Source organism: Podarcis vaucheri (genome assembly GCF_965113315.1).
Source record: "Podarcis vaucheri genome assembly, chromosome: 5".
Lineage (NCBI taxonomy): Eukaryota > Metazoa > Chordata > Lepidosauria > Squamata > Lacertidae > Podarcis > Podarcis vaucheri.
This window is the reverse complement of record NC_138763.1, coordinates 23,381,223-23,408,859: the sequence shown is the minus strand read 5'-3', so window position 1 is coordinate 23,408,859 and position 27,637 is coordinate 23,381,223. Positions and strand designations below refer to the sequence as shown.

The 27,637-nt window shown below is 46.7% G+C and overlaps 1 protein-coding gene and 1 long non-coding RNA gene across 3 annotated transcripts in view; one reads left to right on the top strand and one right to left on the bottom strand.

Moving 5' to 3' along the window:
- The first annotated feature begins 19,945 nt into the window (after positions 1-19,945).
- Positions 19,946-27,637, top strand: part of GMPS (guanine monophosphate synthase) — a 55,702-nt gene continuing 48,010 nt past the window's right edge. The window contains exon 1 of one of the 2 annotated variants that reach the window (XM_082224164.1): positions 19,946-20,090. In XM_082224164.1, coding sequence (XP_082080290.1) covers positions 20,052-20,090 — 39 coding nt within the window. In that variant the 5' untranslated portion in view covers positions 19,946-20,051. Of the gene's footprint in view, positions 20,091-22,873; positions 23,046-27,637 lie in introns of those variants that run through there. The other variant, XM_082224165.1, reaches the window with a different exon arrangement.
- LOC309533427 lies at positions 21,338-22,744 on the bottom strand. The gene is made up of 2 exons (XR_014220240.1): positions 22,522-22,744; positions 21,338-21,784 (listed from the first exon to the last, which is right to left on the bottom strand). It is a non-coding gene; the product is annotated as an uncharacterized lncRNA (long non-coding RNA).

Here is a 27,637-nt window from a genome sequence, read left to right as displayed (position 1 = left end):
AATGTTTTATCTGTGATCTGTGTCTGTAACCTAGTAGGGTCAAGTGTAAGTGCACCGTTCAGGGGACCAGATGGAAAAGAGGGCAAGACTCCTGACGCTGAGGTAGCCCTGTTGTTAGAGCATAAGACCCTTAATCTTAGGGTTGTGGGTTTGAGCCCCATGTTGGGCTAAAGATTCCTGCATTGCAGGGAGGGGGGTTGGACTAGATGACCCTTGTGATCCCTTTCAATTCTATGACTTAGTTGACTATTACTTCTGACACGAGTGCAAAAGAAGGGGTTTGGGCAGCAGCAACTTGTCACTTGATGGTAAGAGCACAAACCTCAACGCCTGTGTGATGCTTAAAGGCATTGAGCCCTGACCCTCCTTTCTACCTGGCCACCCTACCCAACTTGTATGCAAATGTATGTCAGCTTCTTATTGGCTCTGAACCTGTAGGACACACTGCCCTCTGCTGCTAGCCAGGGGACTGTCAGACAGTAGCATCCTCTCCCTATTGGGAAGAACATCGTGGCAAAGGAAAGGCCAAAGTTGGTCCCAGTCTTTGGCAAGAGAACGTGCACCTACAGGGAGCTTATTCCCCTACTCTTCCCTGTCACAAGGAACCCTGTAAGAAATGAATAAAAACAATAAAAGAGAAAAGAAAGATTAGCAATAGAGCATAGCAATCTGTAGTGCGGTAACATACAGTTCGAGTAAATGCAATCGGAACAAAACTAAAAGCAGGAAGACTGTTCACAGCACATAACTTAATTCTGTCAGGCTGCAATCCTAAACCCTCTTGCCTAAGCCTAAGCCCTATGAAGTCAAGAGGGCTTACTTCCAAGGAGACATGTTTAGACTTGAACTATCAATGGGACTTAAATTAAGCAATGACTAACTCCCAGCTCCTGCCCACCTAGCAGTTTGAAAGCCCGTCAAAGTTCAAGTAGATAAATAGGTACTGCTCCGGCAGGAAGGTAAACGGCGTTTCTGTGTGCTGCTGTGGTTGGCCAGAAGTGGCTTAGTCCTGCTGGCCACATGACCCAGACGCTGTACGCCGGCTCCCTCAGCCAATAAAGCGAGATGAGCGCCGCAACCCCAGAGTCAGCCACGACTGAACCTAAAGGTCAGGGGTCCCTTTACCTTTACCTAACTTAATTGCAAGGGACGCGGGTGGCGCTGTGGGTAAAAGCCTCAGTGCCTAGGGCTTGCCGATCGAAAGGTCGGCGGTTCGAATCCCCGCGGCGGGGTGCGCTCCCGCTGCTCGGTCCCAGCGCCTGCCAACCTAGCAGTTCGAAAGCACCCTCGGGTGCAAGTAGATAAATAGGGACCGCTTACTAGCGGGAAGGTAAACGGCGTTTCCGTGTGCGGCTCTGGCTCGCCAGAGCAGCGATGTCACGCTGGCCACGTGACCCGGAAGTGTCTCCGGACAGCGCTGGCCCCCGGCCTCTTGAGTGAGATGGGTGCACAACCCCAGAGTCTGTCAAGACTGGCCCGTACGGGCAGGGGTACCTTTACCTTTTAACTTAATTGCATGGATTGCAGTGGGACCTAAGTGCAACTTAAGCTGCAATCTGATGCATACTTGCTTGTGAGTAAGCCTCACTGGATTCTGTAAAACCTCTGAGTAGATTTTTAGTTTATTCAGCTCCGGCCCATCTGGAGCTGATATGGCTCATGTCGTCCTGAGCCCAGCAGAGTGTAATCTCGTAGTCCGCAACGAAAGGACAAGCAGGTATGGCTACATTGCTATTTTATTTCGCTATACGGAGAAACACACAAATTTACATCTTGCCTCTGTGGGAGCAGAGAGCAACTCTCTCGACAAAGAAATGACAGAACAAAGGAAACAGGAAACCAGTATACGTCACATCCAGTCTCCCTTTCCCGTGGGAACCCAACAGTAACTGAACTGTGGAATGAAAACATTGTCTTGTGACATGCAGCTGCTGCTCAGTGAGGGAAACATAACCTTCCAAGGAGACATGTTTAGATTTGGACTATCACTGCAACTTAAATTAAGCAATGACTAACTTAATTGCAGTTCTGTGCGCTGCTCTGGTTTGCCAGAAACGGCTTAGTCGTGCTGGCCACATGACCCGGAAACTGTACGCTGGCTCCCTCAGCCAGTAAAGCGAGATGAGCGCTACAACCCCAGAGTCATCCGCGACTGGACCTAACGGTCAGGGGTCCCTTTACCTTTAACTTAATTGCATGGATTGCAATGAGACCTAAGTGCAACTTAAGATGCAATCTGATGCATACTTGCTTGCGAGTAAGCCTCATTGGATTCTGTAAAACCTCTGAGTAGATGTGCCTAGGCTTCCTCTGAAACTTAAGTCTGAATCCAACCCAATACACCAGGCATAGGCAAACTCGGGCCTCCAGATGTTTTGGGACTGCAACTCCCATCATCCCTCGCTAACAGGACCAGTGGTCAGGGATGATGGGAGTTGTAGTCCCAAAACATCTGGAGGGTCGAGTTTGCCTATGCCTGCAATACACAAACCAATATGTGCAAAAGTTTAAAGCAACCAGCAGAAAAGAAGTCTGTTTTGGCCACAGCAGAAATTTCAAGATTGGAATAGAAAACACCTATAAAACTGTGTGTTTAACAATAGTGGAGCCCAGTCCTGCTATCAAATTGTGCTAGAGGCTTATCAGATAGTTTATGTTACAAACTAGATTGAGCCCTGCATAAACCAGCTAAGAATGTGATTCTACAAAGAAAGCTGTTCTAATCTAAACTGAGCAGAAAGGGTGCGATTTCTGAAGTGGAACAAAGTCATGGTAAAGAGAGTTCTGAGATAACTCTCCTGCATGTATTCCACCCCCCCCCCCCCAATTTCATTTTGTTAGATGGAGGATGTGTGCCTGTGTGTTTTCAGTGAATCATGCAGCGTACACTAGATATCTCCAGACTATTTGCACGGCTTCTATTTGCAGAAAATATTAATGTGAAGGAATGGGATCTGCTACTGTGACAAACGTCGTATCCCTGACCAAATGTTAAGTCCCAGGTGAGTAATCCTGTACATATCTACCCAGAAGTAAGATCCACTGTGTATGGTGGGACTTACTCCCAAGTAAGCCTGTGTAGGACAGGATTGCAGCCTTAAATGGGATGCCAGAGCTGTTGCTGCTTTTTCTTGATGGACTTTTTATTCAGATTCACATCTAGAAAAAAAATCAATTGGTATACCAATTTTGTTATAAATGTGCTTTCATCTCTTTGAAAAAACAACAACCGCTAGCAACCTCTAGTGAGCAGAACATGAAACTACAAGGTGAGTTTACACAGCGCAAGATGAAAAACCTTTAATCCCCCAAACGTTTACTATTTACTATAAAGGGCCCTCTAGACATCTTTTTTTTTTATTGTGGATTCATGATGGTTTGTGCTCATCATGGTATGGGGTGGTTATACAGGATCCAGCTTTCAATTTTGCTTGCAAGTGGGTAAGTTTTGGGGAAGTCATATTGCTTTGTTTCCCATCAGGCTGGGAAGGATAAGAAGAGTTTGGATTTGATATCCCGCTTTATCACTACCCTAAGGAGTCTCAAAGCGGCTAACATTCTCCTTTCCCTTCCTCCCCCACAACAAACACTCTGTGAGGTGAGTGGGGCTGAGAAACTTCAGAGAAGTGTGACTAGCCCAAGGTCATCCAGCAGCTGCATGTGGAGGAGCGGAGACGCGAACCCTGTTCCCCAGATTGCGAATCTACCGCTCTTAACCACTACACCACACTGGCTCTCAAACTTGGATAAACTGGGAAAGTGTCATGGCACTCATGTCATATCCTCCTTGTGTGTTTCTCATAGATGGGACTGATTCAACAGCCTCTTATGGTTTTGGGTTTTTTTAATGTTCATTTCCCCCCCTCCCTAAGCCCAGATCCTAGGGGTTTGTTTTCTTTTGGGAGCTGGAGATGTTATAATGTTGGCAACATCATCTCCCCTTCACCTGAACCTTCATCAGCTATTGTTGCCCTGACAGTATAGTACAAGAAAAGCGGCTGGATTCATGCTGGAGCTTGACGAAGAGGAATAATGCTGCAAAATGACAATTCTAATTAAATTTACCTTTGTAAAACTACACGAAATGGATCTTAGTCAATGAATCAGGATAACTTGGATAACGACCCATCTCCTGCAGATGACAGGGGATTAATTACAGAGCACTTTGTAAAAGAAGGGAATTATTCAAATTTCTCGGGGTAAAATCACCACATTTGTCTTTCTAGATGTGTTATGACTGGGTACTAAGTCTCTCAGTTCATATAATATGCATAATAGCGTTTTTGGAGGGGATGTTTTGGTGGGTGTGGGTTAATGCAAGTATAAAGCAGTTGCCAGCTTCATTCTTTTCGTTTTTCTTTTGCTAACCTCTCTGTCTTTAGTCTCTCTAGTTTGTAGCATTAGAAAGGACAGACATGCCACTTATGAGAGATCATTCTGCTATACAGCTGTCCTTCCCATAAGACACTATAGACATATCTGCATGCATAATATGAAGAAAAAAATTAGCAGACATTTCTATTCAAGGAAAAGAATAAATATTTTTCTTCCTCGGACCATTTACTGGAGGGTGGGGAGAAATGCAACAGCCTCGTTTGACAGACGTTCGGCTTGGATATGAGTCTCAGGTTTGAACAGAACTTTGCAGGATTGCTCCTTTCTCTGCTACTGGCACATTCAGAACCGTCTATTCCAACTCTATGATTCTATGATTCTATGATATGAATGATGGCTGTATAGCCATCTGCCATGGATGCTTTAGTCGAGATTCCTGCAATGCAGGGGGTTGGACTAGATGGCCCTCAGAGTCCCTTCCAACTGTACAATTCTACAATGCTGCTTTGTTTTGGGTCAGATTGGCGCTGCATTTAGGACAAGACTCCGACAGTAGGTACGCAGGGTTTCAGAAATGCCTGTTTGCGTGAGAGAGAATGGGTATACGTAAATGGAATGGGCGCATGGCCTTGTCTCAGCACTTTTGGATTCACCAGCTGATACTGTGGAGAAATGCTGTATTCCGTGACGGTCAAAGTTCGAGGCCTTGTACGGTTGCGATGTCGCAAGTCTGGTTGGCAGTAGTTCTGAGAGGAGAGAAGGGTGAGAATTTATTAAGCAGGTAAAATCATTCGAGATTGGTCTGGGTGACTGCCAGCTCTGGTGGGCTGGACGTTCTAGTCTGTTGGGAATTAACAGAGTAAATTGAGGATAGGCAGTTGGGGATTTGGATTGGCGAGGGAGGTGCAGTGGGTGGGGGGAGGGAGGGCAGAAACCTGAATATTAATACCCAGTATGTTGTTAATACTTGTCTGGTGAAGATCAGGGGAAGGTAGCCAGTTTCCACAAGCGAAACTATCCAAGCAGCCAGAAGTACAGTGGTACCTCGGGTTAAGTACTTAATTTGTTCCGGAGGTCCGTTCTTAACCTGAAACTGTTCTTAACCCGAAGCACCACTTTAGCTAATGGGGCCTCCTGCTGCCGCCGCGCCGCCGGAGCACGATTTCTGTTCTTATCCTGAAGCAAAGTTCTTAACCTAAAGCAATATTTCTGGGTTAACAGAGTCTGTAACCTGAAGCGTATGTAACCTGAAGCGTATGTTACCCAAGGTACCACTGTAATACCAGAGGACATTTCTGGGTTCAGAGACAGATTGACCCCAATTGCTGGGCTGGATTGTGGATGTATTTAGCTGGGGTTAATTTGGCAAGTCACTTCAGAAACTGTGTTTTGGGTCATAGAATTGTGGCGGTGGAGTCATCTAGTCCAGCCCCCTGCAATGCAGGAATCCTACTCACAGCTGTCCCTGGCTGGGCTCGAACCACCAACCTTCTGGTTAACAGCCAGATGCCATTGTCCCATTTCATAAAATTTGTACATGGCTTGACCGTTAAAAACCCTCAAAGCAAAAAAAATTCACAACCGCACTTTAAGGCACTCAAAAGTTAAAATGTTGAAACGGATTAAAAATACCACAACTTTCTAAGCATCTGCGTAGGCTTGCCTAAGCAAGGATGTTTTTAGCAGGTGCTGAAAAGAGTACAGTGAAGGCGCCTGCTTGATCTCAACAGGCAGGGGGGTTCCAAAGTGCAGGCGCTGCCACACTAAATGTTCGAGTTCTTGCAAATGCGGAATGGGTGTTATGTGGGCCAATTCTGCTGATCGAAGTGGTTGAGCAGGCACATGTGGAGCAAAGCCATCTCTCTTTTTTTTTAAAAAAAAAATAATTTTTATTAACAGGCCAATCACATCACATTATCTGTATCACATTGATTCCAAATTATACAGCCAAATTTTTAATTTTGTTGAGGGTACCCATACATCAAGCTCAGCTCGAGTCCAAAACAGCATCACTTATTTTACTGCATTAATTAGACAGTTCTGTCCAGTTTGATCTGGATAGTCCTTTATTACTTCCTTTCTCTTCTTGTTGTTATCATAAATTCCTTTCTTTGCGATCTCTGATGATTTTCACAAGCCGGTTGAAAGCTGGCATTCTGTGTGGGTTTTGTACTCTTCCAAAAATCATATCGATCCGGGACAGCCTCCGTACAACGCTTCCATAAACAAAATTAATCTCCGATCTGTCCTTTATTTTTCTCAGGCTTACCGAATAAATCAAATGAGTCTGGGGGTTCTGTCAGGTCAAACTTACATTCCAGCATTCCTTCTCATCAAACAATCCTGATTCTCCTCCCCCAGTCCTTCTTCCTCCGGCAGACCTGTCATGGCGGGACGCCATTTTTTAACTGCGTCATAAATTTTTTCCTCTTTTCTCACCGTTCTCCCGTCTTCTTTCCTGTTATACTCCGTCCCACATAGTTCTTAAAATCCTGCCTGTGATTCATAGAAACGCGACAATCTTGTTTCTATCTGGGGTGAAGGGTTATTAATGTCACATCATGAAGGAAAAAAAGAGGTTTTTCCTCCACCCACCCCCCCTTCGTTCCAAACATACAGTCTCCTTATGGTAATTCATCAGAAGATTTACTTATCCGTCCGTCACTCCTGGTCGCAGAGATCCATTAATCAGCAGTCTTGTCAGTTGAGCTTTACTTGATGTATGTGTTTTCAGCTTCATTTCCAAACGTATGTTTCCAATTATAATTCCAAGCTGCAGCAACCAGCACGCGCTGATTGGAATCGGCGTCAGGAAGATCTGACTTCACCGAGGGCCTGTGCCAAGTGTTCGGCAACCCCGTCACTCGTTTCAGGGGGTGCATTGTGAACACCGCTGGCAGGACAGTTTCCCCCCGCATCCTGGGGGGGATTAGGAAGACTGCATACTTCTCATAGCAGCCCCTTAGTACCTTGTATGGGTCAGAGAGATGTTATTGTAGGCCATCTTCCAACGCGCCACCTGGTGGCCCCCCTGGAGCAAGGCGATCTCAGATAATTGGTCCCAAGTTGTTACAGTCATACCTCGGGTTACAGCCGCTTCAAGCTGCGTTTTTTCAGGTTGCAGATTGCCGAAACCCGGAAGTACCGGAACGGGTTACTTCTGGGTTTTGGCGGTCATGCATGCACAGAAGCACTAAATCGCGCTTTGCGCATGTGCAGAAGTGCCGAATCGCAACACGCGAGAGCACAGGCACGGGTTGCGAATGCTGCGGGTTGCGAACATGCATCCTGCACGGATCACATTCGCAACCTGAGCATCCACTGTACTAATAAAAACGCTTTGACCCTGGCCAGGTAGCAAATCAGCAACGAGTACAGATCTCTGAGCATATGCGTTCTATGATGACAAGGCCTCACTCCTGTCAGCAATCGTGCTGCAGCGTTCTGCATTAACTGCAGCTTCCGGATTATGCATAAGGAAAGTCCCACACAGGGCAGCCATCCAGTCTTGAAGTAACAAATGCATAAAGTACCATGGCAAGGCTTTCCCCATCCAGGAATGGCCATAGCTGTTAAACAAGCTGCAGCAGGTAAAAGGCACTACTTGTTGGTATTGCAGAGTCCTTTGCACAACGGAACGATGAACAGTACGTGCCACATGCTTAAAGTTGCTTTATTTGCAGTTCATTGTTGAGAAATTACAAACATGCATCTTGCCTCTGCTGGAGCAAAGAAGCAACCGTCCTTCTCCTCGGAATAACGAAACACCGAGAGATCAGTGAAAAACAGGAAACCCAGTGTACGTCACATCCAGCTTCCCATTCCCGTGGGAAAACCCAACAGTACTCTGACTGTGGAATGTAAACATTGCCTTGTGACAAGCACTCTGCTGCACAGTGAAGAGAGCAGAAACCAACATCCTCCCCCTTTCCGTGAACATCACTGGGCAGCGTGTTCGTACAATATCAGTACAAACCCAACTTCTGTACATAGGTACAGTGTTGATCCCTTGATACAATCTTGGACAATACATCAGCAGGAATTTCATTACCTGGCATATAGGACACCGTTACGAGTCCCTTCTGAATATGTTCCCTAGCATGTTGCACCTTCAATTGCAAGTGCTTCGTGCTTTGCTTACAACCTTCCGAATTCAGCAAAGCCAAACATGCTTTGTTGTCCTGGTAAACCTGGATTGGACATTTGACAGGAATTTTCATGTCTTTGCACAATTGTAACAACCATTCACAATCCTTAAGTGAATAAGACAGTGCATTCAGTTCAGCTTCACAAGTACTTAAGCTAATTGTTGTTTGCTTCTTGCATGACCAATCAAATAGACCCTGATTGTACATGTAGCAAACTCCAGACGTACTTTTCCTGTCTGCAGTGTCACTTCCAAAACTTGCATCTGCAAAAATCTCAAGACCACCAGACTTCTGATTGTTAAATCTCAGTCTGTAATGCATAGTGCCTTTCAAATAGCGTGCTATGCATTTCAGAGCTTTCCAATCCTTAACAGTAGGATTGTTAACTTGTCTGCTTAGCAAATTACAGCTAACAGCAATGTCAGGTCTTGAACATCTGGCAATGAAGTTTAGCTTACCTAGCACACTTCTGTACAGTGTAGTGTCAGAAAATGCTTCTTCAGTGTCTTCTACCTGATAACCTGTTGTCATCGGAGTGTCTACAGGGTTAGCATCCATCAGGTTCAGTTTGCTTAACACATCAGCAATTTTCCGTGACTGGTGTACTAGAATGTTACCACTTTGATCTCTTTCTATTTCCAGAGATAGGTAGTTGTTTACCTCACCAAGATCTTTCATGTCAAAGTGCTCTTTCAGTTGAGCTAGGGCGTTATTGTACATTGTGACATCTTTCCAAAAGAATAAAATATCATCAACATAAAACAAACAATACAGCTTCTTTTGCCCCTCCTCTTTGACAAATACACATGGATCAGCTTTCCCTTGCTGAAAACCTAGAGAAAACAATGCTTCAGTGAGTTTAGTGTGCCAGCACCGTGCACTTTGTTTGAGACCATAAAGGGACTTCTTCAGAGCACAAACAAATCCCTGTTTTACCCGTACGCCATCAGGTGGAAGCATATAAAGTGATTCACCTAGAGATCCGTACAAAAACGCTGTATTCACGTCGTGGTGACTAATGTGTAGATTCTCCTCTGCAGCTAGCTTGAGCATAAGCCTAATGCTCTCATATCTCACCGTGGGTGAGTAGGTCTCGTGATAGTCTTCACCTGGTACCTGTGCAAAACCTCTGGCTACCAATCTGGCTTTGTGTCTGACTATCTTGCCATTTTGATCAGTCTTCGCTTTGAAGACCCATTTGCTTCCAAGCAGTTTCATTCCTGGAACTACTGGAACTAGCTCCCAAGTTTTGTTCTTTTCTAAGGAATCAAGCTCAGCCTTCATTGCATTTAACCATGGCTCAGCTTCCTTAGAATCCAAATCCTGGATTTCTTGGAAACTTGAAGGTTCAAATACCTTCTTGGAGCTTTTAACAGCTGCTACTGCTGTCTTAGCAAATTCATCAGCAAATCTCTTTGGAGGTCTGCCTTTTGTGGCTCTTTGTGACCTGCGAATTAGCCTTTGGTCTTCAACACTCTCCTCTTCCTTCTTGGGAGAAAAGTGACCTATTGTGAACAATGGTTCTTCCAATTCCTGATCAGAGCTTTCAGAGGGTCGCATAGAGGCTTTCGCACTCTTGAAATCTTCTGAAGTATCCGATTCAGTTTCAGCCTCAGAATCAGAACCTTCATCAGTGGGTGTGGGTTGTTGTTGCTTATCCTCAGTCTCATCACTGTCATCAGGATAACATTGAAAAATTCCCACGTTCTCCCCCCACTTGGCATTGTACTCTACACTTCTTGTGAGCTTAATTGTCTTAGAGTCAGTCATCATTATTCTGTAAGAACCTTTCTGATAACCTAGAAATATACCATGCAATCCACGTTTGCCTAATTTGGAGCTTTGTGGTGAGTGAATCCACATATCAGAACCAAAAATTTTCATGTGTTTGATGTATGGTTTCTTGCCAAACATCTTCTCATACGGGGTACAACCAATCGCTGAAGATAACCTGCGATTGTAACTGTAAATAAAACACGAGAGAGCTTCGGCCCAATAACTCTCTGGAAGATTGGCATCATGCAGCAAGGTTTTTAACCCTTGAAGCAATGTTTGATTTGCCCTTTCGCAAAGTCCATTCTGCCATGGCGAGCGAGGACTGGACAAATCGTGTTGAATTCCTTTCTCAGTCAGAAAAGCTTCAAACTGCTGAGAAGTGAATTCTCCCCCGCGATCTGTGAAAAGAATTTTTATCTTCTTACCATGCACATTTTCCAACCAAGCACAGAATTCCTTGAACCTTGGAAAAGCCTCTGATTTCTGCTTGAGATTGTACACATAAATATACCTGGAAAATGCATCAATGAGAACCATGAAGAACCTATTTTCACCCAAAGAGGGCGATAGTGGACCAACTAAATCAGCATGAACAATCTGGTATGGTTCTGTAGCTTTCCTACTAGACACCTTACCTTTCGCAGCCATTTTCACCTTGTTTGCTGCGCATGCTTTGCACTTCATGTGGTACCTGCAGGGTTTAATAGTCATACCTTCAACCAAGGCAGGCATTTTAGATACTGCCTCAAAATGCAAATGACCAAATTTCCTGTGAAAATCATGAATACATCCTGCATGCAAACTTTTGTTAGAACCTGCAATGCAACAAGTATCATTCTGCACAACATCATCATAATACAAAACAAACAAACGATCAACACATTCAGCATGCAATACATAATCGTCTTTCTTTGTGATGGTGCATCTCTTGTTCTTGAAGGAAACGTCAATGTTCCGTTCATTCAGCTGCATCACACTTAGAAGATTGTGTGTGGCATCCGGAACATACAGTACATCATGTATCTCTAAGTCCAAACTGTGAAGAACAACAGTTCCGTAGCCTTGACTGGGGATTGTGTGGTCATCCGCCTGGTGAATCGCACCTTCCTGCGGTGTTAAAGACACGAACAGTCTCTTATCGTTGCACATGTGGTGGGTAGCTGCTGAATCAACAACGAAGAAAGATCTAGACGTCTTCTGGACCTTTGCGACCTTTGGAGTGAAACGTGAGACCATTGCCTTGTGCTGCGTTGTCCTGGACACTGGACCTTTGCCTTTGCTTTGGCCTTTTCCACGCGATGAGCTTCCGCTGCGCTGCTCTGTCTTGGCCCTGGGATATTTGCATTCCCTCTCCATATGGCCTAGACGTCCACACGAGTAGCATTTCACTGCCTTCAAAGCTTTGGCGCCCTCTGGTGGTTCCACTGCATTCTGGGATGACGTCTGTGAAGACTCCCCCTTATCCATGCAGCTAGCACCCCGGCGATCTGCTTCATTCTGGATCACGGCAGTAACATAGGCTACTGTGAGCTGAGCAGTTGGTTGAACAGCAATCTGAGTGGCAACGGACTCCCAACTTGGTCCCAAAGAATGTAGTATCATGAAGGAATACACAGCCTCTGGAAAGTTGAGTCCTCTCTGTTGCAGCTCGTGTCTCAGATTCTGCATCTCCATCAGATGTTTACGCACATCTCCACCTTCAGCAAGAGCCATACCATGCAGCTTGGCATAATAATACATTGAGGAACCAGCTTCTGTCCTCAAGTGAGCCTCTCTTAAAGTGTTCCAAATTTCTTTGGCTGTGGTCTTGCCACGCAACAAACAGAGCTCTTCTGGGGATACTATCAACGTAAGTGTTCCCCTTGCTTTGGAATCCTTAGCTGCCCATTCAGCTGTAATTGGAGCTGGGGGGTTGTCTGTAATAACATTAAACAGACCTTCTTTCCGCAGAATTGCCTCTGCATACTGCACCCACTCCGTGTAATTTTTCTTATTGAGCTTAGGAATCCCAAAAGCTTCAACCAGCTTTGCTTCAGCCATCTCTGCTACTTTAATCAAGCTGCGTTACAGTACAGCAGCTTCCAAAAGCACTTGTAAAAAGTACTTTCGCTTTCCCAGTCATCCAAGCCTGTGAGCTTGTGCCTTTATCTATATCGCGGCAAAACGGCTTTAAAAGTACAAAGTCCAGCCATAAAACCATAAATTAGAAACTGGCAGGCTGCCAGGCTGCTCCGGGCAGCATGAGCACATACCTCCATCAATCAAACTTGACGCGCAGAGCAGATAACGCCGTCCGTTCCTCTGTACCTCTGCCGGCATTCCTCAGTTTGATTTACGTCTTTCTGGGCCCAAAACCAAAATGTTGGTATTGCAGAGTCCTTTGCACAACGGAACGATGAACAGTACGTGCCACATGCTTAAAGTTGCTTTATTTGCAGTTCATTGTTGAGAAATTACAAACATGCATCTTGCCTCTGCTGGAGCAGAGAAGCAACCGTCCTTCTCCTCGGAATAACGAAACACCGAGAGATCAGTGAAAAACAGGAAACCCAGTGTACGTCACATCCAGCTTCCCATTCCCGTGGGAAAACCCAACAGTACTCTGACTGTGGAATGTAAACATTGTCTTGTGACAAGCACTCTGCTGCACAGTGAAGAGAGCAGAAACCAACACTACTAGCCATTGAAGCTACCTGAGTCTCCAGTGACAGAGCTGGATTCAGAAGCAGCACCCCAGACTGCAAAAATCAGGGGCGTGCAACCCCATCCCGACCATTTTCTCAGGCACAGGAGCAGTTTACTCACAGTGCATAGTACACAGTATTCCTTTAATAAATCAATAACCTCAGTTTAAGGTTTATCCTGTTTCTAGTGTTGGTGTCCAGCTCTCACACTTAAGCCTTGTGTACCAGGTGCTAGGAGGTTTTTGAAAACATTCAGAGTGAATTGGTGGCAGTGGAAAACGAATGAAGCATGGATAAGCAAAATGGTGTTTATCCAAGAGAGGCTGAGGGAACCAATATCCCTGATATATGGTGTGGCATTGCATGCTCATCCACCTTCAAAACACATCTCCAAGCACATCTGCAGACTGTTTATTCTTCTTCAAGGAATAATGAATGAAGATGAATCACATCTAAAGAGACCATTTTCCACCATGACCCTTGCTCTGTTCTGCTAGAGGACAGGCTGTTATCTGGCTGGTTGAGCAGACCCGGGAACCAAAACACTGGCATAACACAAAAAGAGTCAAGTGCGAGTAACTCTGGGTTGTTTAGACTAGACAGCAGAGCGCCCGTGCAATGTATTCAGGAGAGCAATGGAGATGAAATCAGAGCTTTTCTACAAATGAGGGTTTATTGGAAGAATATATTAAAAGAAGCAATTAACTGATGGACTGTTGAAGCCTTTCAAGGAACAGAGAGAGAAAGCAGGGTTGTGGTATGGTTGTGCAGTTCAGCTTCAGAGGAGGTGGAGGGGAATGGGGGGAAATGCAATTTGAAAGGGAGAATTAAAGGGGAGAGAAATTGTACCTATCCTTCGTTTAGGTTGCATTCAAAAACCAAGGGCTTAGAAACAGATACACAGCTGGGAGCTTAGGGCAAAATCAGTAGTGGCCAGTAGGACTGGGCAGAATCATTCAGCCCCCCTCTTAACACTGGTGACACTGCAGCTTACCTGGACAGGGCAGAGTAGATCAGCAACAAGGTTGAGGCTGTAGCATCACATTGCATGAAACATCAGATTGGCAGCAGTGGTGCACCAGTGTACCCCAGACCTCACCATCCCCTTGCCACACCCCAGCCCCATCCAGCTAAGCTGCAGTAGTATCACTGTTAGGAGGGATAGTTGATTTTGAGAGGAAACTTTCAAACTGAATTTGCCCTGGTTAGCTAGGTTTCTGCTTGTTCACCTTCTCAGGCAAAAGCACCCATAAAGGGCCACCTTAAATGGGCAGGAGAGATCCCTTTGTGCCAACTCATTTTAAACCATTTTAAATACAGTGGACTCTCGTGTTGCAAACGTAATCCATGCGGTATGCACGTTTGTAACCCGCAGCGTCCGCAACCCGCAGCAGCGTGTCTGCACACGCGCGGGTTGCGATTTGGCTCATCTGTGCATGCACAAAGCGCGACCGCCGAAACCCAGAAGTAATCCGTTCCAGTACTTCTGGGTTCTGGCGGTCTGCAACCTGAAAAAACGCAACCTGAAGCATCTGTAACCCAGGTATGACTGCATTGCATTGCAATAGGGCCGGCGCTACCATGAGGCTTTCTGAGTCAGCTGCCTCAAGCGGCACTTGTCATGGACTGGCTGGCTGAAGAGGGGAGGCAGGAGGCACCAGCTGGGGATCCCCCAAGGGAGCTCCCAGGGGAAGAAGGCTCCGAGCCAGGGGATTGGTGGTGGGACGGCAATGTGTGCTTGGAGGGAGAAGAAGGAGCAGACTGGGTAGAGGTAGTGTTAGCTGAAGAGGCAACAGGCTTTAGTGCAGGCATAGGCAAACTCGGCCCTCCAGATGTTTTGGGACTACAATTCCCATCATCCCTGACCACTGGCCCTGTTAGCTAGGGATGTTGGGAGTTGTAGTCCCCAAACATCTGGAGGGCCGAGTTTGCCTATGCTTGCTTTAGTGAGCAGGAAGAGGTTGTGGCAGAGAGCAGCCCAGAATCAGAGGCAGAAATGGAGGCTGGAGAGGAGGTGGGCCAAGGGGCAGAGGTGAGTCGGGCTGGTGAAGAAGCCAGGGGGTCTCCCCCTCCTGCTGCAACCAGCTCCCCTCCCCACTTGTCTCCCAGAACCTTCAGAGGTATGAAGAGGGCAGAGCAAAGACAGGCAAGAAGAAGGAGCCTCAGGTTACTTGGGAAAGACCTAGGGTGGGGGGAGACGTAGAGAGCTGCGGGAAGCTGGGACCTTCAGTCCTTGCAACTGTCTCATTGGGGCAAGACCTACTGGGAAGAGTTGCTATGCTCACTAGGCCTTAGCTGTATTTGTTTCTTTAAACAGAGAGTTAACTTCACTGGCTCCTTGTGAGTTATTGCTGACCTACTCCCAATTCCTGCCTTGACACACTCTGGGTGGGGCAGCAAATTTGCATCTGGGTACTGTGCCACCCTGCTGGCTGCCTGCTTGCTTGTTTGCAGCGGCAATGCCTCCTCCCTCTCCCTGGAGCAGTTTTGGCAGGAAAGTACCCTCCTTTTTCCTTCTCCTTTTTGTTCCCCTGGCTTTCCGGCTTTCTCTCACCCTGCCACTCTCGTCCCCCATCTTGTCCCTGTGGCTTTCCTATTTTCCCTCTCCTCTCCCCGCTGCATTTTCATTCTCCGTTTCACCCCCCTGGCCTCCCCCGTTTTCCTTCCCCATTTTGCAACCCTGGCTTTCCTGCTTTCAGTCATCATCATCATTATTTTTAATCTGTATACCGTCTTTCTATCATACAATACTCAAGGCGGTTTACAAGCTGAAGAAACAAAAAATGTACATCTTATAACAATCTAATGCAATACAAACATGTGATAATAAAACATAACTTTAAAACAGGCAACCTACATCAAAAAGTAACATTCAACAATCATTAGAATAGTATTAAATAATAATGACATATAAAAGTTAAACCAAAATCCACTCAACAGTTACAATAAATAATTTCTAAACTATAATCAATAAAACAACGGCAAGGCACACTACATAAAATAATACAATACAAATTGAGAAGCAGAGACTAGAGGGTGGGCAAGGCAGGTGGAAGGAGGCCTTGCCTGATGGAGTCTCTCCCCTCACCATCAGTCAAAGGCACTCAAGGAGAGTGCAAAGCAGGACTGGAGAGAGGGTGGCCTGAGTCCCAACAGAGCAGCCTAGAGGTCTGTGTTGGTCTCTGAACCTGATATTCTCTATCCATGCTCTAAAGCAGGCTTCCTCAACCTCGGCCCTCCAGATGTTTTTGGCCTACAACTCCCATGATCCCTAGCTAGCAGGACCAGTGGTCAGGGATGATGGGAACTGTAGTCCCAAAACATCTGGAGGGCCGAGGTTGAGGAAGCCTGGTCTAAAGCAGCACCTTTAGCAAACTACAATTCTTGCGGGCTCTGCCATTTTCTGTTTTGCCTCAGGCAGCAATATGTCTTGGGCCTGCCCCGGAGAACTCAGTGTGGTTTTCTTTTTCAATATGAAAAGGAGCACATTGTTTTAGCTCAATCATTCTTATGTTTCTGTTCAAATACTGAGTTCAATATATTCCTACGTACGTGTTCAGAGAGTTTCAGTCTTGCTTGAAAATAAATCTAATTGATTTCCTTATGGAAATTAGTTTTAAGAAAGTATATTTAGGATTGCAGATTGAGAGATGAAAACAGTAACATCTGAACATGGTTTGGTGTAACAATAATCACACACAGATACTTTTATTTTTTTGAATGGGGGGGAGAGATATAAGGGACTCTTATGGAAGTAGCCAAAAGCATTCAGAAGATTTAGGTAGACCCTTGGTCACAAGTGCTGAAAGCACACAACAACAGCGGTATTGAAGCCTCGTGGGTCCACTTGAGATTTAAGGGACTGAAAGCCTTTTCAGGGCTGCCGCTAAAATGTCTGATTTGCTTTTGGCAAGGCCAGCTCTTTTGCAGTCTGATTGCATACAAAACCATCTAATCCACCAACCTTGAACTTCAGCTGTTGACTTGCCAATTAATCCAGCTTGAACTTTCAGTTTGCTAAACATCAAACTAACGTAACAAAGCCAAAGCCGTTTGTGTACTTAAAGTGAACCTGAGGACTCAGCTAAACCAAAATCTGAATGATTTTCATCCGTTGAAAATATTAGTGTACAGTGTATTACAGCCTTAACAAGGAGGAGTTAAAAACCCTTAAGAATATCACAAACATGGTTGGCCCTTTTGTTAAGCAGACTGAGGCAGCTGCCTCAGGTGGCAGATGATGGAGGATGGGGAGTGTGGGCAAAATGTTGAAGGGCAGAGTTGTGTTTGCTCTGCATGGCCTGCCACCCACTAAGCTAGCTCACTGCCTTCAGATGTCATGGAAGATGCCATTGCATCATCACCAGTGTTGAAATGAGATTTAACTGTCAATCCAGCTTCTTTCTGTATATGAAATTGTTGAGAAGTATGTTGCCCTTCACCTCAGGCAGCAAAATGCCTTGTGCCAGACCTGATTGCAAAATAAAGGAAAGAAATGATCACCTAAAAGCCCCTTGAACCGTGGCTCAAACTTTGGTGTGGACAAGAAGAAGAGGAGGAGTTTGGATTTGATATCCCGCTTTATCACTACCCGAAGGAGTCACAAAGCGGCTAACATTCTCCTTTCCCTTCCTCCCCCACAACAAACACTCTGTGAGGTGACTGGGGCTGAGAGACTTCAAAGAAGTGTGACTGGCCCAAGGTCACCCAGCAGCTGCATGTGGAGGAGCAGAGACGCGAACCCGGTTCACCAGATTACGAATCTACTGCTCTTAACCACTATACCACACTGGTTGGATCTATGAAGGTATGGAGTGAAGTTGTAAAGGTGTTCCAAGGGTGTTTTCCAGGCCCTATGCTGGTTCTGAGGGGCATCCTAGGCCGGGAGAAGGGCTCTTGTTAAGGCAATCTTCACCAATGAGGCATCTTCTAAATGTCTTGGACTACAGCTCCCATCAGCCCCAGCCAGAACAGTCTGACTGGCTGAGGTTGATGCGGGCTGTAGTCCAAAATATCAAGAAGGTGGCAGGTTAGTGAAGGGCAGCCGCTGGAAAAGGAAGATGGCAAAGTCTGGCTTCCTGTCTGCTTCACCACCCTCAGCAGCAGTCCTAGCAGAGCTGCCGCTCCAATAATGTGACAATGCTGAGAACCATTGCAATGGGCAGGGTGCAACCCCTATCATAGGGAAAACAAACAGAAAAGTTAGAAACAGGTCTTCTTGGGGGTGATTCCAGAGCAGCCCGGCTTCCTTTCCTTGACCTAGACAGGAAGTTTTACCATAGACGTTAGAGGACCCAATTCCATTGTCTGGTAGAAAAGAAGACTTCACACAGTGGCGTAGCGTGGGTTGTCAGCACCCGGGGCAAGGCAAGTAATTTGCACCCCCTAACCCGTGGATTTGCACCCCCTAACCCTAACCCCCAGATGTTGCGCCCGGTGTGGCCGGCCCCCCCTGCACCCCCCCACGCTACGCCACTGACTTCACATGCAGTGTTAGCTCCCCTGTGAGAAGTGAGATGAAGGCTAACTCCCAGTTTCAGATGGCCTGGTCCAGCTCCCCACCTCCCCAAGCAAATGTTTCTCACCCCAAGACCTCCACCCCTCAATTTTGGAAAGGCAAAGAATTAAAGCAGACATAGCACCAAGTTGGGAGTGGGGAATGCAAATTGCAGGTGGATCATTTTATGAGTAGAGTTTGATGCAGATTGGTCATTTTATGTTTGGAGATCGCCCTCATTTAGCTGATAAGGGGTGTGTGAGCTTTTGTGGTGGACATGATAGTGTGGGGTGGCTGGCCGCACCTACCACTGCCATGCGGCCCCTAGACGGTTTTGGCCCCTGAGCCAATGAAAAAGATAGTCACCCTTGGTCTACCCGTTCAGTTAGTACAGTGGTACCTCGGGTTAAGTACTTGATTCGTTCCAGAGGTCCATTCTTAAGCTGAAACTGTTCTTAACCTGAAGCACCACTTTAGCTAATGGGGCCTCCTGCTGCCACCGTAGCACGATTTCTGTTCTCATCCTGAAGCAAAGTTCTTAACCCGAGGTACTATTTCTGGGTTAGCGGAGTCTGTAACCTGAAGCGTATGTAACCTGAAGCGTATGTAACCCGAGGTCCACTGCATGTGGAGACAGGGATTGTCGGCCCTGGCCTCGCCTACAAGCTCCAAACATTCAAATGGTGATGAGAAAGGGTTCTGCATGTGTACGATTGAATGCACACACGCCCCCCTCGGGTGTTATGATTCAGAGTAAACCAAAGACAAGAGGTGGGCAGCAAGGAAAAGCACGCTAACTCTGCCCTTGCCCTAAACTTGTGGAGGGTGACTGGTCTGAAGTGGAGGGATGGGGGGGGGGCCTTTAGCACTCGTGGAGGCTCCCTGAACATTGATTTTCCAGGTTTCTAAAGTGCATAAGGAGCCTCATGTATAGGCAATCACTGCAAATTGAGGGTAACCCAAATGACCAGGAAAGGGCGGAGCTAGGCCTCTCAACGCTGCTGCCTGCCCCTTCATAACACATGAAGAGGGTTATTGCACCAGGTACATAAAGTACCTATTTACCACATGAAGAGGGTTATTGCACCAGGTACATAAAGTGCCTATTTGTGCACAATAGCGCCTGTTGTCGCCTTCATCTGAACATGTGGAGACCAGGGAGGCAGGCCAGCCAGCCAGCAGGGTCCTGCTCCTACTCTCAGAATACATAACAAAGGTGAAAACAGAGCTATTGTGAGGTGGAAGAATTCTGATGCGGTGGCAGAGCTGAGTGTGCCATTTCATTTTGCAGGTGGGGATGGCCCTTTAAAATGTTTCCTTAAAAAAACACCAAGCACACTTGCAAAAGTCTAGCACATCAGAGGAGGTCTAGCTCAGAGTGTTTCCAGCTGTACTCATTAGGGACTTGAAGGGGAGGAATTATTATTCTTTGACGCAAGGCAGCAATCCTGAAAGGCACCCACCACCACCTGCAGTCTGAAGTGGTACTGTCCATTATGCCACCTCAGATCTCTTGTTACTTCTGCCTCTGCAGACCCAAAGCCTAATCTGCTGCTCTTGGGGAACAACGTGGGAGTGGGGCAGTTTACCCCTGTCTTGGTGCCAGCAAAAATGTTTTCCTTTTTCTTTTTCAAGTGGATAGCATCCAAGGTACTGTATTTCATTCCACTCCCTGGAGCAGAGGTTTCAGAGCAGAGGTACAACACACATAGACCCCCCCCCATGGTAAAAGGTAAAGGGACCCCTGACTGTTAGGTCCAGTTGCGGACGACTCTGGGGTTGCAACGCTCATCTCACCTTATTGGCCGAGGGAGCCGGCATACAGCTTCCAGGTCATATGGCCAGCATTATTAAGCCGCTTCTGGCGAACCAGAGCAGCGCATGGAAACACCGTTTACCTTCCCACCGGAGTGGTACCTATTTATCTACTTGCACTTTGTGCTTTCGAACTGCTAGGTTGGCATCGCTTCTCGGCCTTTTGGCTAAGATCAAGTGACGAACTGCTAGGTTGGCAGTGCACGGAAACACCATTTACCTTCCCACCGGAGCGGTACCTATTTATCTACTTGCACTTTGTGCTTTCGAACTGCTAGGTTGGCATCACTTCTCGGCCTTTTGGCTAAGATCAAGTGACGAACTGCTAGGTGGGCAGGAGCAGGGACCGAGCAACAGGAGCTCACCCCGTTGTGGGGATTCGAACCACGACCTTCCAATCGGCAAGCCCTAGGCTCTGTGGTTTAGACCACAGCGCCAAATTTAGGGGATAGTATGGCAGTTTTCATTTCATAGTGGTTAGAGTGTCCGATTATTAGCTGGGAGACCAGGATTCAAATCCGCACTCGGCCGTGAAGCTCACCTTGGGCCAGTCACTGACTCTCAGCCTAACGTACCTCACAGGTTTGTTGTGGGGATTAAATCAGGGGTACAGCATGTATGGCACCTTGAGAAAAAGGTGGCATATATGATGGAGAACTACCTGAAAATGATTTACAGAAGGTATTTAACTCCGAGTAGACTTGCTAAGATGTACAGTATAAGACTGAATCAGGTAAGTGCTGGAGATGCAATGGGGTTGAGGGTACATTCTTTCATATGTGGTGGACCTGTAAAAGGGTAAAAGAGTATTGGGAAATAATTCATAATGAATTGAAAAAAATGTTTCAAAGCACTTCCCAAAAAAAACAACCAGAGTCTTTTTTGGGGGGATAATTCAGACGGAAATTCCCAGGTGTCAAAAAAGGTTATTTATGTATGCCACTACTGCAGCCCGTGTTTTGTTAGCCCAAAAATGGAAAATGAGCGAGGTCCCAACTAAAGAAGAATGGCAACTTAAACTGATGGAAAATGTGCAGCTTACAGACCTAACATATAGAATAAGAGAACAAGAAGAACATATGTTTAAAGAAGATTGGAAAATGTTTATTGAATATATGGGAGGAAATTGTGTGCACTTGAAATCGTTGGCAGCATTAAGATAAATTCAACAGTGTAAATAAGTTTTGATGGATGTAATAATGGAATACTGAATAGTTTTGTAATTTATGTAAAATATGCAGGGATTTGTTATGCAAAATGAACCATGGAAAGAGAAGAAGGGAAGTCACTGATACATTAAGGTTGTTTAAATGAATAATCTAAATTGTAAAACAGTAAGTTTAATAAATAAATATATATATATAAAAGAGAAAAAGGTGACATATAAATGCAATAACTAAATTAGGAAGTTGTGATCAAGAACCCTGCTTCCCTTTTGCTTCAGATTTCTTGAGGACTACGTACTTGCCTCAGCCACATCCTGGGATGGAGCCTGTGGCCAATGCACATTCAAGTTCATAAGCAGGTTCCTAGTGAGGTAATCACAAGACACGGGGACAAATTTTTAGGTATTTAAGCTAAAGTAGATCTAAAATATTTTTTTGGATATTTATACCCTGACTCCTGCCCCATTTGCGGAGGATGGGAGTTGTAGTCCAAAAAAACAGCTGGAGACCCAAGTTTGGGAAAACCCTGATAGGATGGTGGAAAGGAGCTAGGAAATCTAACCGTGAGGTTAGTTGCCTTATGCAACACATCAAAGGCCGGAGACGCTTTGGGACTACAATTCCCACCATCTGTGACCACTGGGTCTGATGGGAGTGGAAGTCCAGCAACAACTCGGATGATCTCAGCTTCCTCAGCCCTGCTATGCAGGGAGCATCTTATTTATTTACTGCATAACATTTATACACCGCTTGACTGCTAAAAAGTGCCTGGTGCAACCCAGCCAGATGGGCGGGTTACAAATACTGTCATCATCATCCTCATCAAAACCCAACCCATCAAAGCGGGTTACAAAAAGATCGAGACACCCCCAATAGAATTTTTGGGTGGCATGGCTTTCGCGGACTCTCAAATGCCGTGACATATTTTTTTAACCCTTTACCTCCCTCGAGACTTTTGGTAGGAATCCCCCCCCCTTCCCGTTTTTCCTCCGGCCGGGCGCAACTGCAACTGGCCGCATTTACCCTCGGGTAAAAAAAGCGTGCCGAGGATCGCAGCCCTCTAAGCGGGGCAAACAACAACAACAAAACATCTCCAAAACCTGCATTTCCCTCTTTTCATGCCAGCCTTTATTCCTCGAGCCGCGCGGGCACCCCCCGGGCGAGTCTCCCTCTTTCTATAAATGGATAGCATTGCGTTCCCTTCCCCCGGCGGCCTCCCCGCGCCTTCTCCGTCCGCCAGTGGGCGGGCTCGGCGCGCCGCTCTCGCTCCTGCCCTGCTTCTCCCGCCCGGCGCCGAAGAAGGCGGTCCGCGGGGCGCCGGGCTCCTCCTCGCGGGCGGCGCGTCCTGGCGGGGCGGGCGGGCAGGATTAGCTCATCTCGGCCGCGGAGAGGCAGCACAGCGGCGGCACCAGCAGCAGCAGCAGCCAGAGCGGCGGCCCCTCGGTAGCCTCGTCCTCCTTCCCGCCCGCCCGCCTCGTTGCGCGCTGCTTCCCGGCGCCCTCTCCCTCGGGCGGCGGCGGCTGTGCGCACACGGACCCGGGCGCGCAGCAGCTCGTCCCCCTCCAAGCCTCCGGCGTTTCCAACCCCGGCCGGCTCTATGGCTGTGTGCAATGGAGACGCCAAGGTCAGTGCCGCGGCGCCGGCGGCGGGAGGGACGGGGAGGCGAAGGGGGAAGAGCGAGCGAGGCAGGCGGGGAAGGGAGAGCGCCGCCGCCGCGGCCCCTCCGCCTTCCGCCGGCCCTGCCGGGCGAGCTTCCTCCGGGGGGCTTTGTGTGTGGTGGTGGCGGCGGCGGCGCGTCGTGCCGGAGGCGGGAGCCATCTGGGGCGAAGGGCGAGCCCGGCTCCCCGCGCGGCTTCCACCTCCTTCTAGGGTGGCCCCCCACCCAAGCAAAACACCCCCACGGAGCTTCGCCTCTTCAGGAAACGACACCCCTCTCCCTCTCCATTTGCGCGGCGTCCCCCTTTTGCTTCACGCCGGGCACATGGGGAGAAAAGGCGCGGGGGGGGGGAGGGGAGGAAGAGGAAGGGAGGGTGGCTGGCACCCGCCTCCCCCAGCGCGGGCACCCGGGAAGGAAGGAGCTCGCCGAGCGCCCGGCCCCCGAAGTCCGCGGTAGTCCCTCCCCTTCCCCTCCAGGCACGTTCCCGCTGCCACTTGCCCCACATGGGCTGTTTTTGCTGCTGCGGCTGCTGCCTCCTTGCCTGGCAGAACGAGCCCCCCCCCACTTTCTCTTTCTTTTCTTGCCCCCCACCCACACACCCCTATTACTGGTCAAAGGAAGGCAATCAGCTCCTATGCCACTGGCAGAGCGGGCTCGATTATTATTATTTTTTTTGGGGGGGGAGATAAAGAACTTTTGCCCAAGTCTGATTCTTTTCGAAAGACCTCTTCCCCCATAAGCCTAAGCAATGTCAGCTGTTTGTTATGGGGCAGTTACCCGCCCCCCCCTACCCCCCCTTTTAGTAGATGGGGATTTGTGTGGGGGAATTTGTACCTGACCGAAACAGTGTTTAAGAAGTGTGGTGGGCTCAGCCAGGGTAAAATAACAATATTTTTTTTTTATTGTATCCTCGTACTTTTGCAGTTGCCTGTAAGTTCTCGTAACACCCTTAAAACTCTGCTTATGGGGATGGTCAAAGGCTTTGCACAACACACTCTCTCTCTCTCACACACACATACTCTTACTTTTGAGTGCATGCTTGTCTGTAAAGTATGTCTAACCTGTCTGAGAAACTTTGAGAACAGGGACGTTTTGAAAGCATACTCATTTTGAAGTTTTAATTCTGGTACTGTTAGAAGTCTTGGAGGAATTGCTCTTTCCTTCCTTGTTGAGGGGTGGGGTGGAGACAACTCTCCGGGTTCACCTTTGGAAAGTTTCACTCGTATGCCCAAATTGCTTCTGTGTTGTCTGATGGTTGTTCCCCAGGGCACCCCAGACTTAACTTGAAAGCAACACTTCCCCCCTTTTTGATACAGCAAATATGTTACAAGTCTGTGTCTCTCACACAACCCTGATTCCCAAATAAGAGTTTCCAGAACTTTGAAGCTCTGTATAGATGGGCAAAGCTAGATTTGATTCAAAAGCAATAAAGTTTATATTCTACCAAGCAGACCGAGGAATGATGCGCTGCAATATTAGGCTATTTCAGAGGATGCTAATGATGTGTACATTTAATAAATAATAAGCAGGAGTTGTAGTTTATAAACATAAGTGGATTGGAATGGCTTATGTCTGTTGAGTCAGACCTCGTGGCCTTTTTTCCTGTTAGAGAAAACTTCATACATTTGATTTAGTAGCAGAGACGTTACTAGATTGGTAATATGCTACTGGATGGTGGGGGGAAATAGCCAAAATCCTATTTGTCTAGACTGAATCAAATGGGCACAATCTCTTTCCCTTGGAATTCCCTTTTCTGGCTCTTCAAATAATCTGGAGAAGGGGAGTGTAGCAAGTTTCCTTACACTGAATTAAACCATTGGTCCTGCTAGTTCAGTATTGCACACACCAGGTCTGCAGGATTTCAGACATGGGTCTCTCCCAGGCCTACCTGGGACTTTCTGCATGCAAAGCAGATGCTCTACCACTGAGCAAATGTTTCAGATTAAAGGCATTAATGGTATGGAAGAGACATCGTTTATTTCATAATTTATAAAGTGCCCAGAGAATGCCCAAGCAGTGTGCAGAAATAGAAATATAAAACCCATCGCTAAATGACCTGGTTCCAGCTCTACGGTCCTATGATTTTATGAAGACCAAGAAACATTAAAAGTAACAGAAATAAAACAGACTGGTTTGAGAAAGCACAGGAGAAAAGAAAACAGATTAAAAAACCAGCACAGTGTTGGAAGTTGCTTCACTTTTGAGGCAGTGTTGGAAACTCAAGATGAATAAGACGTAGCTCAGTTGGTTAGTCCGTGGTGCTGACAACCTCCAAGGTTGCCGGTTTAATCCCATAAGGGAGAGCAGCACATTCCTGTATTGCAGGGGGTTGGACTAGCTGATCCTTAGGTTCCCTTCCAACTCCATGATTCTATGATATACCCTGTTCTATGAGATAAGCTAGGTGCCAAATGGCTCCTTAAACCGGGGTTACAGTTGGCAAAACGTCTAGTTGCTATTTTGGGGCAAGACAGTTCTAAAGTCTTAGATGGACAGACCGTGATTGATTCTCAGTTAAACATCTGGCTAGTTCAGATGGTAACCTTGAGCTAGGTTAAGAGCTTTGAGAACTTAAAGAGGAAAAGCAACTTGATCCAGGGACAGTGCACATAAATATTGGCCTATTCCGACCTCTCTTTCTTTTCCTGCTGCACAGAAAAAGCATTTTGGTTCCAGAAATTCATTTTCTGACTGTGCAGATAAAATATAACAGACAGAATTCTACAGGATGGGGTGTTAAATGTGTGAAAACAGTCCAGATCCAAGGATCCCCAGGCATGCATCTTCAGATGGTGGAGATATCAGGCACCATCCTGGTGCCCAGGCATCTTCACTTGGTCACAAGTGGTCGAAAGCCAGGTGCCAAATGCACCTGGCTAATTTCGAACACTTTTGAGACAAGAGAATTCCAGAGAACTGGTGCAAAAACTTAAAGGACTTACCTGAGTCCCAGCAAGCTTCACCACACTCTTAACAAAGGTGTTGCATGTTCTTGATAGATTACCCCAGTGAGCATTTGTTCCAGAGGCTGGCATTGCCTTCTTGTAAATGCCTTGCTTGCCTTTATAGACTTGCAGTATTCTGATCTGGTGGGTCATTTTGTATGGTAGAGAACAGTGGCTGCGTAGCTGATGTAACCCACCTAATTTTGCAAGGTGGGGGTGAATGAGTGAAATAAGCATGTATGAATAAGAGTGAGAGTGATCAGAATACGCAGCGCACAACCAGCTAACACCAACTGTGTCAACCGTAGCATTTTTATTGGACATGTTCTTAGTAATTCTGCTCTGTTTTCTCATTTCTTCAGAAGATTCGGTTACTTTTTCTTTGCACTTCCAGTTCTTAAGCGTATACAGGTCGCAACACAAAAAACTTTTGCAGCCTGAGCTGTGAAAGTGTTCAGTTTTCAGAAAGTTTTCCCAGACTATGAACCTGTTATATTAGTAGATTTCTCTCCAGTCTCTTCATAAGGAAGTTTTGAACTCCTTGTTGCACAAATCTTCTGACGATTTTTGCCTTTGTTTCAGCCTGATTCTGTGCAAGGTTTTGTGAACCCATTGAAGTCAATGGGGTTGTGTAACTCACTTTGTACAGGAATGCAGCCTGCCCTCCCCTTTAAAAACATGCATGTGTATAACATTTTAGAAAGCTTGTTTGCTGTTAGCTGCATATGCCTGGTAAATACTGGAGTTTTCTAAATGCTTTCTGGCAGGAGGAACGATGAGCAAGGTGTTCTCTATGGCATCTTTTATAAGGCTGCTGTGTTCACTGACACTGACTAGGGTTATCCAGTTAGAATACTAGGGGACTGTCCCCCTTCTTTCAAAACTTTTCTAGGGGGTATGTCTTTCTAGATGGTTTCGGGTAGCAGTTTAGCTTTCTCCATGATGCCTCCACAGTTTCTTCTTTGTGGCTATGGAAAGTGGGTACCCATGTGGTATATAATATAGCCGTTCCCTAGCCTGTTACCTAACAGATGCTGTCAGACTACAACTTCCAACATCTGGGACCATTAGTGATGCTGGCTGTGACTGTGGAGCTGGAATCACAACAGCACCTGTGAGGGTCACAGTTCCTCATCCCTGTCATAACATCCAAATCACAAACTCAGTGGCAGTTCTGGTGCCAGTTTGACATGGCTACAAGCCCTAGCATCCTTGAGCACTGACCATGCTGCCTAAGGCTGACAGGAGCTGCAGTCCAAGAGATCTGGAGGGGGTACCAGATTGGGGAAGCCTTGTATAATGTGTGCAGATGAAGACAGACTGTCTTCTCCCCCTCCCTTGTGTTAGGGAAACTGAATTATCCTTGATCAGCTGTAGTTTCCTGGGAGTCTGTGCTCATAGGTGGGTGAGTGGGTACTGCTGCTCTTTTTGGGGAACTTGAACGTTATGATTTTGTCAGACTGAGCCCCCACCCCCTTTCCACATTCATCTTTGAATCAATTTCCCAATTACTTCCTCTTGCCAGTTCCACGTTGGGGACGTTTGTTATGACCAAGCCTTGTCAGGTACGAGGTTTGACAACTAACAGTCATCGTGATAAGTTAAACACATAGC